General features: G+C 39.0%; 1 protein-coding gene and 1 pseudogene across 4 annotated transcripts; both read right to left on the bottom strand.

Moving 5' to 3' along the window:
- Positions 1 to 891: 891 nt before the first annotated feature.
- LOC149012688 (putative amidase At4g34880) lies at positions 892 to 2,830 on the bottom strand (annotated as a pseudogene). Its single transcript, XR_016173927.1, has 4 exons — positions 2,365 to 2,830; positions 1,601 to 2,199; positions 1,305 to 1,519; positions 892 to 1,162 (listed from the first exon to the last, which is right to left on the bottom strand). The product of XR_016173927.1 is annotated as a putative amidase At4g34880 (transcript).
- A 4,571-nt stretch (positions 2,831 to 7,401) lies between these two features.
- LOC149012687 (putative amidase At4g34880) lies at positions 7,402 to 11,181 on the bottom strand. Of its 3 annotated transcripts, none has more exons than XM_089158387.1 (6): positions 10,897 to 11,181; positions 10,057 to 10,634; positions 9,745 to 9,959; positions 9,332 to 9,580; positions 9,044 to 9,242; positions 7,404 to 8,225 (listed from the first exon to the last, which is right to left on the bottom strand). In XM_089158387.1, the coding sequence occupies exons 2-6, from the start codon at positions 10,534 to 10,536 to the stop codon at positions 7,836 to 7,838; spliced, it is 1,533 nt and encodes a 510-aa protein (XP_089014513.1). In that variant the 5' UTR covers positions 10,537 to 10,634; positions 10,897 to 11,181; the 3' UTR covers positions 7,404 to 7,835. The 3 variants fall into 3 exon arrangements, with proteins under 3 accessions (XP_089014515.1, XP_089014513.1, XP_089014514.1); XM_089158388.1 differs by having other exon boundaries at positions 10,057 to 10,595; XM_089158389.1 differs by lacking the exon at positions 10,897 to 11,181 and having other exon boundaries at positions 7,402 to 8,225; positions 10,057 to 10,570.
- Between the last annotated feature and the right edge of the window lie 3,192 nt (positions 11,182 to 14,373).

Here is a 14,373-nt window from a genome sequence, read left to right as displayed (position 1 = left end):
TGTGGAAATTCCCCAACCTTTCCTGCGTGGATAATGTTTAGGGGGCAGGAGACTGATTCCAGTATTTAAAGGTGGCAGAAATTTATCTTGTATATTTCATTTTAGTCTGAACAGAATGAGTTGAATTGGGCCTTTCTTTGTTAGTCCCCTGCAATCTTTGTATTAATCGTTTCAGTGTACAGTAGTTATCCTATTCTGATGCACATTTCCTTAGATAGCACCGACTTATGTGCATATGTTTTCTTGAACTGTTTTGTACTACATTGATGAGTTCTGATCCGACCTGGTTTGTCATTTACTCATTTCACTGAATCTTACAGCATCTATATCGCAGAACTTAGTATCTCACCGTTTGATTAGGTCTGGCAGTACCTAGTGAGGGCTCTTGCACTTTTGGGTCTGGAGAGGGTCTGTCCGCCTTCCCTTGTTTCTGGGCTGTTTCGCATTTGACCCTTGATCAGTGTTGGCGTGGCACCTTTCCACCCGCCGCCCCTTCTCTTGATCATATCTTCTGCCGTTGCCATTCTGTATTTATTTGGTGTTTGACTTCACATGGCAGGTTTCTTTTTCAGAGGGGGGTTCTTTTTTTTGGGTAGAATGGGCCTATATATTCGCGTGACCCGGGGGGGGATTCTATTTTGTAAGTAACACTGATCTAATGACATGAAAACTTACTTCTGTTGCATGTTCTATGTTGAAGGCAATTACATCGCTTACCTGCCCCGTTCCAAGTCGGAGGTGCATTTGGTCACGCTTTATCTCATGTTCAAGAGCTGCCATTTCACCACTTACTTTGGTTGATATCGTGTAAGTTGGCACACGGTTATCTAACACCGCTCCTTTCTCCCTGCCAACAACAAAGATTGGATACTATTACAAGGACCTGAGGAGCAGACTGGTTCTATATCCTTACTTCATAGATTTGAGATTATCTTGAAAGATATTTGGTACTGGGGAATCAGGGTCGCTACCATATATAAATTTAAAATGGTGCCATAAGTTTGCTATTCTCTTTCCATAGAGTCCATCAACTCTCAGGAACTGCTTATATCCACCAGTTGGAATGTATTTGGATGCATCGAGGGTTATCTCATCTCGACGATCATAACCAACAATAACGTCGAGCACATGCACAGCATCGGACACAGTTCTTGCAATGGGACTGCCAGGGAAATTGATTAGGAAGAACCAAACAAACAGCACACTCCCATATTTTGTGTACTCACTTGGTTTGTCACCATCATGCTTCCCTGAGTTGCCTCTCGCATGGGCAAGAGGTGTTAGATTGTTGAGGGCAGGCTTACCCAACAGTATCTTGCCTAAGGCTTAATGGTATAACTCCAGACCTACTAGTGAGACCCACAGTTGGCTTGATGCCCACAACACCATTAAGACTGCAAGGGTTGATAATGGAGCCATCAGTTTCTGTCCCTAGGGAAACAGTCACCAAGTTTGCTGCAACACTAACTGCAGATCCTGTGCTTGAACCTCCTGCGATATAGCCTTGTTGATATGGGTTCTGAAATCAACAGGTCCAACAAGTTCAGTACTCAAAATACAATGGAAATCATGAATAAAAATTCATGAAATAAAACCTCACCTGCACTGTACCACCTCTAGCACTCCAACCAGGCCACATTTTTGAAGACCGCCCATTTGCCCACTCTGTGCCCAGCTTTGCCCAGTATGATAGCTCCTGCACTCCTAGTTTGTCAACAACCCCTGCATCTCGGGGACAACAGACCAACGAGTGCCGCCCAGCTGTCGTCTTCAATTTATCCTTGGTTGCAATATTGTCCTTCAGCAGCACTGGAATCCCTCGCAGTTTATTTCCATCTGGAGCTGGAGGATAGTCACAATCACAAGAGAAGCAATTGGTTTGTGATAGACGGTGATCCCTCTCGCTCAGGGCTAGAGCATCAGGGTTCACCTCGATCACAGCATTAATTATAGGGTTCCACTTATCATTAGCATCTTTGTAATGCTGGACTAGTTGTTTCGATGTGGTTTTGAGAGGCCAATTGAATCTCATCAATGGTCGCTTCTTCGAACTTGAACTCCATCGATGGAAGTTCCAGAAATGAACAGAGCTGGAAATCGAACTACTCTTGCAGCGGATTTTCTTGAATGATCAATGAAGTAAGATTATTAAATGTTGAAACTTGGGCAAAAGGGTCCTGATCTAAAGTACATGATGAACTGGGATGACACAACAAAATCAAAGTCAACCCCAACTACATATGGCTCAAATAAGGTTTATTGAGCAAAATGGAAAATGAGCAGGATATATCATCGGACTGTTAGAAGTATACAATACAAAACTGAAGGGAAGCAAATCAAGCAATAGAGAAATGTTGCACTTACTATTGATGGAGCTTTTATCCAAAAGAAATGGATCAGCTCTTCTGATGCAGCAAAGGAAGAGAAGAATAAGGTTATCTATCTTCCTCTCTTTCTGATTTTAAGAGAGTTAAAAGCGGAGCTTGGCTATGTTCAAGCGAGCAAGGCCGTAGCTATACAGCATATGACATCTTGGCCCCATCGACTCCATGGCTACGAGCTGATCAAAACCCAACCAGAGCACCATTTTTTTATTATTGAAAGTGGTTAAAATGAAAATCAAAGGTGATTGGCTAGACAAAGGAAGGATATCTCTTTCTTTCGTTCGAACAACAATGATTTTGACCAAGTGTACATGAAAAGTGAAAAAAAAAAAAAAAAACCCAATTCTATTTCTATTTGAAAAGGCTCGTTCTATTTCATCTTCTTTCTCTCCGCAATTTTCTTGCCCTCATTTATCTTCTTTGCTTCCATAGAGTGCTCAATACACCATCGTCACCACACATTCTTAGTTTCTCTCATAGTCTGAAAGTTTCACTGATGAAACAAATGTAGTCAAGTAAAGATAAGAAAATAACAAATAATAGACCTTTATGACCAATTGTTCAAGCACTCTGGGTCACTAGCTCACTGACATATTAAATATTTCTATACATTTGGAGCCGAGCAGTCCACATCTGTGAATTTAGGCTGACCAACTTGACCCTAGTAATCTTATCATCTTCCCCAAAACACCCATCAACCCCTTCTGTGTTTCTTTTTCCATGCGCCAAAAATGTCAGTGAAATCTCAATGAGATTTTGAGATTTTGCATATTGGGTGAGACATCCCTAGGTCATTATACAGCCACCCATACCAATTGACTAGGTTTGCCTATTTGTATCATATAATAATGATATGCCTTTTTTTTATAGGTGATTGCCTTTAAGTAGGGGTGAAACTAAAAGTACTTTCTATAAACAAGGTTCGTTTCGCCAACACCAGGGGTTTTGCACCAAGGCGAAACTGGTGAAACCCTAAAATGATAGACAAAGTTTTGTTCGTATGTGAGGTGGTTTCAATTGGGAAAAAATGTATGGTTTGCCGAACTAGATGAGAAATGTTTGGGTTAGGGCTTCGGCAATATTAATTGCATGGATCCAATTAGAGAGCAATGAGGACAACTCCTCATATTCGGGGTGGGCCGTGGGCCTAATTGAATTAAGGCTAGTTGGGTTATGAATTAGGCAGCTAAGAAGCCTATGGGCCTTGTGGGATTTTGTTTTTTTCACGATATATTGTTGAGTTAACCGATTTTTTAACTATTTGTCGAGATCTTGTGTCTTTTTGCTAGGGGTGTAAATGGATAACCAAAATTCGTTTCCGCATCGATTGAAGGGTATTCAAATCCGTCTAATTACTAATAGGATGCGGATATGGTTTACCCATTTCTCACCGATTATTATCCGTCCGATAAAATTATCCGATTAAGTTACTTATTTAGATTTATTTTTATAAATTTTTTACTTGTAATATGTGACTATTTTTCTAGATTTTCTACTAAAATAGCTACCAAAGTTGCTAACTAAACTTCACAAATAACATGGTAAAGATGTAAATAGGTAGTCGAAAACTTATATTTGATCTTTACTCATGCCCATTTAGAATAATATATTTAAAAATATAATTATCCACTTATCATCCGAATCCAACTGAATCCTTCCGAAAAATAGGATTTTATTCGAATCCGTCTGAATATAATGGTGCGATATGGTATTCCACTTCCGTCCGTCTGTTCCTTTCCCCCTACTTTTCGCCGATATATGGTTGATTTAATGCAAATATCATTTTGCCCCCTAATGCCATATCGCCCTTTACTAAAACAACAAAATTCACCGAAATTTCACACCTTGCCTTTATGATTTTGCTTCAAAATGCGCAGGACAATCAAGCAGGCCGTTGGATCAAAACTCAACAAATCGCAGCCACTCCCATTTTCAGGAGGAAAAATGTGGTTTTATTGTTTAACAAAACGGTTAACTCTTGTGAATCACTGGACTGTCTACGAATCGCTCAGTTTGTACGTTTTCAAAATCCCGATTCAATATATATGTTTTCAAAATGTACGGTTTCAAATCTTATGAATTTTCAAAATCATTTGAAAAACACAACCAAAACATAGGAGCATCATTTCATTTAGGTCCCTGATTTCAAAGGAAGCTCTGAAGAAAAAGATTCTTGGAAAAGAAGAAGCTTGAAGAAGAAGAAACCCTAGTTCACAGAAAGAATTTGAAGAAGAAGATACCCTAATTTCGTTTAGGTCCCTGATTTCAATGGAAGCTCTAAAGAAAAAGATTCTTGAAGAAGAAGAAACCCTAGTTCACAGATAGAATTTGAAGAAGAAGGAAACCCTAATTCGTCTTCCATTTAAGATGAACAACACTCTGCAATCAAGTTGCAAGGAAACCCTAGTTTCATCTTCCTCCATTTGAGCTAAACAACGCTCTAAGTCAAATCGTTCATGTGATTTACTGTCTACTTATCGATCCAACGCTCGTGAAGAACAAGTGAAGGTGAGGGTGCATTTGGTAACATTCTTAAAAAACATTTTTGGCGTTCTTCTATTCTTTGGAAACGGAAGAAGAGGTTATAGGCGTTTGTTAAAGCGGTTTGTTCTTCTGTTCTTTAAGAACGGATCGGTCAGAAAGTGTTCTAAAGAACGCCTTTTGCAGAACATCAACAAGATGTTTTTACCAAAGAACATAAACGAAAGTGATAAAATTGGTTCGGGTTGAAACCTTAGAACGAGTTTATCGAACACCTACTTATTCTAATAATGTTTTGATAATATTTTCAAACGGATTTATCAAACGCCCATTTCCAAGCAAAGAATGGTCTTTTTAGCACAAAAGCATTAAAAAATGGTTTGCGTAAGAACTGGTCTCTCAGAACGAAAACATTACCAAACGCATACTGAGATGCCGATAGGGTGTGCTTATTTTGGGTGAGTGATTTCTGGTAAGGGGCACGTGGGGGTGGTAGCGGCCAGCAGGAGGAAGGGCCATGGTGGTTTCTAGCTGTGGTGAGTGGTTTCTAACAAGGTAAGGTGTAGGAAAAGAGAGAGAGAGAGAGAGAGAGAGAGAGATTTCCTAGGATTAAGTATTTTCGACTATGGCATAGAATTAGGGGTGTCAATGAAACGTTGTTACTGTGAAAAGGTCCAAATCTGTTATGATCTTGGCCCAAAGCTGGCCCCTTTTTTCAACTCAAGGCTGTCGTTCACACTTAGGCGTGTTTGCCCTGAATTTGTGCTTGCTTTCAACAAACGTTCTCCCCCAAATCCCTCCCTGCCCTTGCCTGGTCCCTTCCCCACTTTCTTTCCTCTTGTTCCTTTCTTTTTTCTTTTCTTTTTGTTCCTGGTTTGTTGTTGGTTGTGTGGTCCTCTCCGCCCTTTGGTGCCCTTGCTGTCTTGGCTCCCTTCTTTCTTTCCTTCTTCCTTTTTTTGTGTCCTGGTTGGTTCTTGGCCTTTCGCTGGCGTTCTGTTGTTTCCTCTTTGCCTTTGCTCCTTTGGGGTCTTTTCGTTTCGCTTGTTTTCCTTCCCCTTGGCTGTGTTTTTGTCTGCTCTTTTTTCGGGGTGTTCGTTCTTCCTTGTGGTTCGTTTTTCTTTTGGTTGTTCTTGCTTGGGTGTGTTTTTTCGCTTTTTCTTGTTGTTTGCCTTTGGGTTGTGGCGGTTCCCCCTCCGTGGGGTCTTGGTTTGCCCCTTCGGTGGCTTTTTTGCTCCCTGGTGTCGTGGTGTCCTGGCCTGGTGCCTCTTCCTTTTTCTGCTGTTGCCTTTTTTTGTGGCTTTGTTTCTCCCTGCTGTTTTTTGTTTCTCCTGGCATTTGTGCTCAATTTAATGTCATATCTTCCCTTCCTAGGTCAACAACAACTACTCTATTAGATTCATTAGTTGGTACTTCTTGGAGAGGTTCCACAAAAGTAGAAGAGAAAGATGCTTTTCAATTGACTTTGTCTAATCTCCTGAGCATTTACTACATAAATAATACTAGTGTTACCAATCGCTACTTCTTCAAAGACTATCTCATTTTACCGGAGAGAAAAAAATTAAGGGAAGAAGAAGACTATCTCATAATTATCATCTCATGAGATTTATTTTTGTGGACACTCAGAAGCGAAATGCCTTAGTTCATTACAAATAAAACATAAACTCTCTATTTTAGACCATTTAGTCTTATTTGTATATTTTTTTTCCTTCTAATTTTAAAGGACAAACCAGCCTTCAAGAGGGAGGTCGGAGGAAGGAGCCAGACCTCAAGAAACAACAATGAACTTTTCCTTAATGTGTCATCAATAGGGAGAAGGGGGATAGAGTAAAGCTTAGTAGAGACACCAAAGTAGATGGCCTTCTAAATCATGTTCGGGGGGCGAGGTTTGAAAATCCATCTCTTAAAGTTACACTCCCACCACAAGTGGTGGATAGTAAAACCAAAGACTAGCTTATCAATTTTGTCGCAAATAGTGGAGCCTGAAAAATTTCTTAAAATCCAATACTAATCCCTACCAATGAAGAAAGGGCGGTCAAAGTTCTCTGAACCATTCTCGCAAAGGATACAATTAGAGTTGGCAAGGATGTGGCAGCAAATGATGAAAACCTAGGTAGAAAGACCAAAATTGAGGTTTCTCCAAAGAGTGAAGTAGTGGCGCAGGATGTGCCCTTTGAACCAAACCAAGGGGGCTGAAGGGGCAGGGGGAAGGGGAACGGAAAGAATTCTAAGCCGAGGAAGATTTTGGGTACGTGAACATATTTTCGAAGTGACTAAGTACATTCCTTTTCGCAAAAAGTCTTCCGCCTTTTCAGAGTCTGTCTACACCCTGTCCGTACTTTATGGCCATTCTACTCCATCTGATCTGCTCAGTCATTTGGCAGTCTTGGAGTGGTAAATCTCCTCGCATCCATGCGTCATCTTCCTACGCCTACAAAATTGGTTCATCAAATGGCATCCCCAATTTCCCTATGTATAAAAAGCACCTTTGTTAAAAAAAATATGGTATGTATCTGAGAAACCTCACACCCACACACACAGCACTCAACATCAATTATACAATTAAAATTGGCTTGGAAGCACTGGTATATATCTTCATCGGTTGGTCCCAACAAGGTTTATCTTAGAACCATAAAATAAATCAGCAGTGATACAAAATTAAATTCATAACTTAAAATGGTCATACATTTTAACTTGGTTAAGATTATTCAGATTAGGATTTGTTACATTATAGTTAAAAAGAAAACAATTTTGTCAAAGCTCCACCTGTATTTTTTTCTTTCTTATTTGTACTACAATTGTTATAACACCCTCAATGATACAAGAATGCCCCAACAGGAATGTAGCAATCATATTATACATTGATACCTGAGATACTTCCCCAGGATAGAAGCAGAGTTCATGCTTTCTACTATATTGGTTAATAAACAAGCAGTGGAATGCTTGAGTTCAACAATTCTGTAGCAATTCAAATTAAGCAGCTTTAGAATATATGATGGGGGGTTGCCTTTTCTTGGTTGCTTGTTCAAATGAATAAGCAATCGCTATCAGGTTTGCCTCTGATCCTTTGAGTCCACCAAACAGGATACCAATGGGTGTGCCCTTGGGATCAGAACCTTCAGGAATTTCCCTAGGATCAAAACCTGCAGGTACTGTTATGCCAGGATGCCCTCCAATTGCTAGAATGGTTGCTCCAGCCCATTCTGGAGCCACAAATGCATCCAAATTATTATCCGTCATGAACTTCTCGAAGCCCTTGACAAGATTTTCTAACTTCTCGATCGCTTCTGTATATGCAGCACTTGGCAGTTCAGTTTGTTGGGCATTTTCAAATTTATCCTGTCCAAATTCCTCCATCATTTCCTGCAAGTAGGAGTGATTTTGTGTAAGGGGCCAATGAGGACTTGACTCCAATATTTAAAAGGGGCAGAAATTATCTTGTATATTTCCTTTTTGCCTAAACAGAATGAAAGAATTGAACTTTTCTTTGTTAACTCCCCTAGAATCTTTGTGTTAATTGTTGTAAGTGTTTGGTAGTATAATCCTATTCAGATGAAAAATTGTTCTCAGATAACCAACTGACTTAATGCCAAGAAATTGTTTTGCCTGCAGGAGGCTATCAAAAGGTTATAAAATAAAAATGTGAAACTTCTAACAGGTGATTAAATGTGGCATTAAGTTCCCTTTAAAGTGTTTTAAGAATAATTACAAATCTGAAGTTCTGAATCCAGACAGGGATTGCCATAAATAATAACTCATTTCCCTGAAATATTATTTGAATAGCAATCTGTATCATAAACCAAGATTCAATAAAAGTGGTACTGAAGGCAGTACCTAGTGCACAAGGCTCTTCCATTTAACAGGGTCTGGAGAGGTTCAAATGTACACAGCCTTACCCTTGTTTCTAGAGAGGCTGTTTCCAGCACTTGAACCCGTGAACAAGTGTTCAGCAAGTATATACTTTACTAACAGCCAAGCAGAACCTTTGATTATAACTGATACTATAAATCTAAATAGAAGACAGTTAATCATCCAAAAAATGGAGAAGACAGTATAAGCAACAACCATAACTTGATGTAAATATGATTAAGATGTCCAACAATTCATACAGCAGCAGCTTATTTTACGTGGAGAAGGAATCTAATTTTAAGAAATAAGGATCTAATGACATGGAAACTTACTTCTGTTTCATGTTCTTTGTTGAAGGCAATAACATCAGCTAAAGACCTGACTGGTGATTCAAGCAAGTTGGGGAAGTAAGCATTTAGATCACGCTTTGTCTCATGCATAAGAGCTGTCGTTTCGCCACTTTCATCTGGATATACGATTGTGTCAAAGTTAGGCAACACAAGGTCATCCAACACAAGAGCTCCTTCCTCCCTGGCATCAAAGCAAACAAAAGATTTTGTGCTAATACAACAACAAAGAAAGAAACCTGAAGGAGCAGCAACAAGGAAATATATCCTTACCTCATCGATTTGAGAATATCCTGATAGATATTTGGTACAGGGGAATCGGTATCATCATCATATATAACTTTGAAATGGTGCCATAGGTTTGCTATTCTCTTTCCACTGAGTCCATCAATTCTCAGGAACTGCTTGTATCCACCAGCTGGAATGTATTTGGATGCATCAAGGGTTATCTCATCTCGAGGATCATAACCAACAATAACATCAAGCACATGGACAGCATCGGACACAGTTCTTGCAATGGGGCTGCCAAGGGAATTGATTAGGAAGAATCAAATAAACAGCATACTACCATATATTCAAATGTCCTCATACAAATTGGTCTAGCACTACCAATAGCTTCCCATGAGATAAAGCAGCTCGAAACTATAAAAGGCAAAAGGGAATAGATAGTTGGAATCGAAGCTTACCCAACAGTGTCTTGCCTAAGGCTTAATGGTATAACTCCAGACCTACTAGTAAGACCCACAGTTGGCTTGATGCCCACAACACCATTGACACTGCAAGGTTGAATAATGGAGCTATCAGTTTCTGTCCCTAGGGAAACCGTTACCAAGTTTGCTGCAACACTAACTGCAGATCCAGTGCTTGAACCTCCTTGGAAATAGTCTTCTTGATATGGGTTCTGAAATCAACAGGTCCAACAAGGAAATGAAGCACAATTTCAGTGGTCCTAACCATGAAATGATGAATTCGAGTAAATTCATGAAATAAAACCTCACCTGCACTGTACCTCCTCTAGCACTCCAACCAGGCTGCATCTGTGAAGACCGCCCATTTGCCCACTCTGTAAGCCCAGTTTTGCCCAATATGATAGCTCCTGCACTCCTAAGTCTGTCAACAACCCCTGCATCTCGAGGGACAACAGAACCAACGAGTGCCAAAGACCCAGCTGTCGTCTTCAATTTATCCTTGGTTGCAATATTGTCCTTCAGCAGCACTGGAATCCCTCGCAGTTTTTGTCCATCTGGAACTGGAGGATTGTCACAATCACAAGAGAAGCAGTCGGTTTGAGATAGACGGTAATCCCTCTCGCTCAGGGTTATAGCATCAGGATTCACCTCGATCACAGCATGAATTATAGTGTTCCACTTATCAATAGCATCTTTGTAATGCTGGACTAGTTGTTTCGATGTAAGGGAATTTTGAGAGAAAGCCAACTGAATCTCATCAATGGTCGCCTCTTCGAACTTGAAATCCATTGATGGAAGTTCCAGAAATGAACAGAGTTGGAAGCCGAACTACTCTTGCAGCGGATTTTCTTGAATGATCAATGAAGCAAGATTATTAAATGTTGAAACTGAGAAGAAATTTGGAACTTGGGTAAAAGGGTCTTGATCTAAAGTACATGATGAACTATGAGATGACACACAAAATCAAACTCAACGCCAACTACTGAACTACATAGGGCCTAAAATAAGGTTGATTGAGACAAAATCATGGGATTCTACCGAAAAATAAAAAGACAAAATCATGGGACTGTTAAGCATACAACAGAACGACAGATGAGAAGTGGATTAACATAAAACTGATGAGAAGCACTAGAGAATTGTTCCACTTACTACTGACTCAGCTTTTCTCAATGGAGCTTTTACCAAAAAGAAGAGATCAGCACTTCCGATATAGCAAAGGAAGAGAAAGATAAGGTTATCAACCTTCCTCTTTTACTGATTTTTAAGAGAGAGAAAAGCCAAGCTTCGCTGATGCTTTAACCAGGAAGGCCGTACCTGTAATGGATATGATATCTTGGCCCCATCCACTCCATGGCTATGGAAGCCTTCCACCTCTGTGTAGCCATGAGTTGTTCACTGGCTGATCAATGAAACTCCTTTTACCGAAAAAGAAAAGTGACAAAAGCCCAAAACAGAGCACCATTTTTCTAATTTTTTATTAGAAGAAGCTAAAATGAAAATCAGGTGGTGATTGGTGAGGGGATCGACCTTAGGTCTTGTGCAGTACGTGTTCAGCGAGAAAACAAGCCGTTGGATCGAGATTTCAGGCGAGATTTCGATCTCAACCGCTTGTTTTTCAATGGTCGAAATCAAAATCTTGGTCAAATTACGATTGAGATCTTGATCCAATGGTTTTTCTTTTGCAGAACAGTCCCAACACATTGAACGCAATGCGGAGTACTAAAGCAAAATGCAATTAATGAGATGTCCCTGAGTCACCATACAGCCGTGCGAGATGGCTCCAATGACAACTCTGGATAATACAAGAGGCTAGAAACTTTTGCTTTCCTAATGCTTTTAAACCATACAGTAGGGATGAGGCCCACAAGAGACTCACTTAGATTCCAACTTCTAATTTTTTTTTTAATATTTAAAGGTGGATCCTACTACTATTGTGTGGTAGGAAGCATCATGTTCTCCCTGGACAAAGAGGTGATCAAGACCCTCCAATAGATGGACTCCTCTAAGCATCGGGGGAGTATCATGACAAAGTGATGGCTGAATTAAACTGCCTCGAATTGGTCCAAGCCGTTAAAATCTAATCTGTTGTAGTTTATGTCCTTGAGGTTATTAAATTTCTTATCTCTATGTTTATTGAATGTAAAATTAATCATATTTTTAGGGAAATTAACAATTATGTTGACTCCCTTGCTAGGAGAGCCATGTCTTCACCAAGAGAACAGGCCTATATTTGATCCTTGGATCCAGGACCTACTAGTCTTGGGTTCCTTGGCTATATCATGTCTTTCTTCTTCTAGCCATGTCTTCGCCAAGAGAACAGGCCTATATTTGATTCTTGGATTCAGGACCTACTAGTCTTGGGTTCCTTAGCTATATCATGTCCTTCTTTTTCTAACCATGTCTTCGCCAAGAGAACAAGCCTATATTTGATCCTTGGATCCGAATCTGGATCCTCACCCCGTCGGGGTAGCACAGAGTGCTCCCCGACGGATTCCAAACCACACAAAACGTGGGGCCCACGGGTAAAATTTTAATTTTTTTTTTATTTTTTCCAAAAAGTGTTTTTCACCGTGGGCCCCACTGCTTTGTATGGTCGAAACCCGTCGGTTTGTGCTCCCCGTCGAGGGAGCTGATCCGGACTCCTTGGATCCAAGACCTACTAGTCTTGGGTTCCTAGGCTATATCATGTCCTTCTTCTTAATGAAGTTCATCTTAATAACCCAAAAAAGAAAAAAAAACCAGGCATGAGCTAACTACAATTCATCATCTGACTTTAATAAAATAATTTTAATTAAATGAATATCATTGGATTTGATGGATTTTTTTTCTTTTAATGGGCCAACTAAGAGGTTTCAAACGTTTGGGATTCTCAAGAAAAACCTTTGAAGATTCAATTAATAATAAATATTATATTAATTATATTAATGAGTGTTAAATTACAATATTAGACATAATTAATTATATCATTTTAGTAAAAGTTTAGGGGTATTTTAGGAGAAAAAATGTAGCCATCTTCCACGAGTTCATACTTTTATAATAGTAGTATGAAATGATATAATAGTATGATATACTTTATTATCCAAATGGCTCACGATCATGGCTACTAAAACCCTAATAGAATGTTCTAATGCTTTTCTGGGCCAAAGATGTTTTAAAAGTTATAATACTTTTATTCTGAGAAAAAAAATTGATCTAAATCCATTCTTGAGTCATGTCCTAGTATTAAGTATTCTCGACTGTAGGCTAGGATTAAGGGTATAAATGAAGGATAGAGCTTCAGTGCTACGCAATTAATGTGCAGTACTGAGCTGTGTATGGTGAGGATGGAATGAGTGATCGAGGTTGCAATCTTAATCACTCGTTTCATATGTTTATATATATATATATATATATATATAAATATATATATATATATATATATATATATATATATATATATATATATATATATATATATATATATATATATATATATATATATATATATATATATATATATCATACTACTATAATAAAAGCATGTACTCTACCTTTTTCGCAAATCTTTTTTATGTCCGTTTCTCGTCCTTAGAATTTTTCTAAATACCAATAATGTTGTACTATCTCATTATTTCTTTAGTTATTTTTGCAAGGATAATTTGGACATTGTACTCATGACTTATTATGAATTTATCCTTAATTTTAATCCCGATTTCTCTCTTGACTTTTTTCAATCTATCTCAAAGTCTGTCGCGTTATCCCTCTCAAACTCTCTCTAATCTCTCTCTAAATCACCACTATCTCTCACGACCCTCTCAATCTCAGTCTCTCGCTCTCTATATCATCTCCCACTCGAACTCGCTGTGAATCCCTCTCGATCTCTCTGAATCTATGTATTTGTTCTCTCATTGCAGAAATATCCCTATATCCCTTTCAAACTCGCTCTAAATCAATCTCTGCTATTTATTTATCTTTGTTAGGTTCGAATGCGTGAGATCTAGGGTTGCAAAGCAAATCTTCAATATTTCCAGCAAATTTTAATTTTCTCAATCGTTTCTCCTCACGAGTTGTTCTAATGCTCAACTGTTACTTAGGGTTTCTTCTCACTCTTCGGCTTCTTTCGGCGATTATTGATATATTTCAGTGATCTCTTTTCAGGCAGTGTTTGATGACGATGACAAGGGTTGTTATCGATCTCAGAAGATCAGAATGATCGATTTCTGAGGGATTCCAGTTGGTACCTACAAGAGGTAGGCGGAAACCAATCTCTTCTATTTATTTATCTTTGTTATTTCTCCTCTTTTTCTCGTATAATAAGCTTGGGTTTTTGTAAATCATACTATATCATATTGTTGTTCCATTGGCCTAAAATGAAGGTGTTGTCATTGTTGGCAACTTAAGTGGGCTTTGATATGGTACAACAACACACAAAAAGGTTCCGAGAGAAAGAATCCAATTCAAATAAAGAAAACTCAAGAATCCCGTTTTTGAGGGTCTCTCAAGAATCCCGTTTTTTAGGGTCTCTGTCCAGTTTTGATCAACCTCTTCATCGGATGGTCATCCAGTGTCCGATTGAGCCGATTTTTGGAGGAGAGCTTCACGACTTCTTGATCTTCAAATCCAACGGTGGGATTTTTCATTGGAGAT

The sequence above is a fragment of the Hakea prostrata genome, chromosome 6 (genome assembly GCF_041222555.1).
Source record: "Hakea prostrata isolate BN-2017 chromosome 6, UWA_Hpros_2, whole genome shotgun sequence".
Taxonomy (NCBI): Eukaryota; Viridiplantae; Streptophyta; class Magnoliopsida; order Proteales; family Proteaceae; genus Hakea; species Hakea prostrata.
This window is presented reverse-complemented; position numbering and strand designations above follow the sequence as displayed.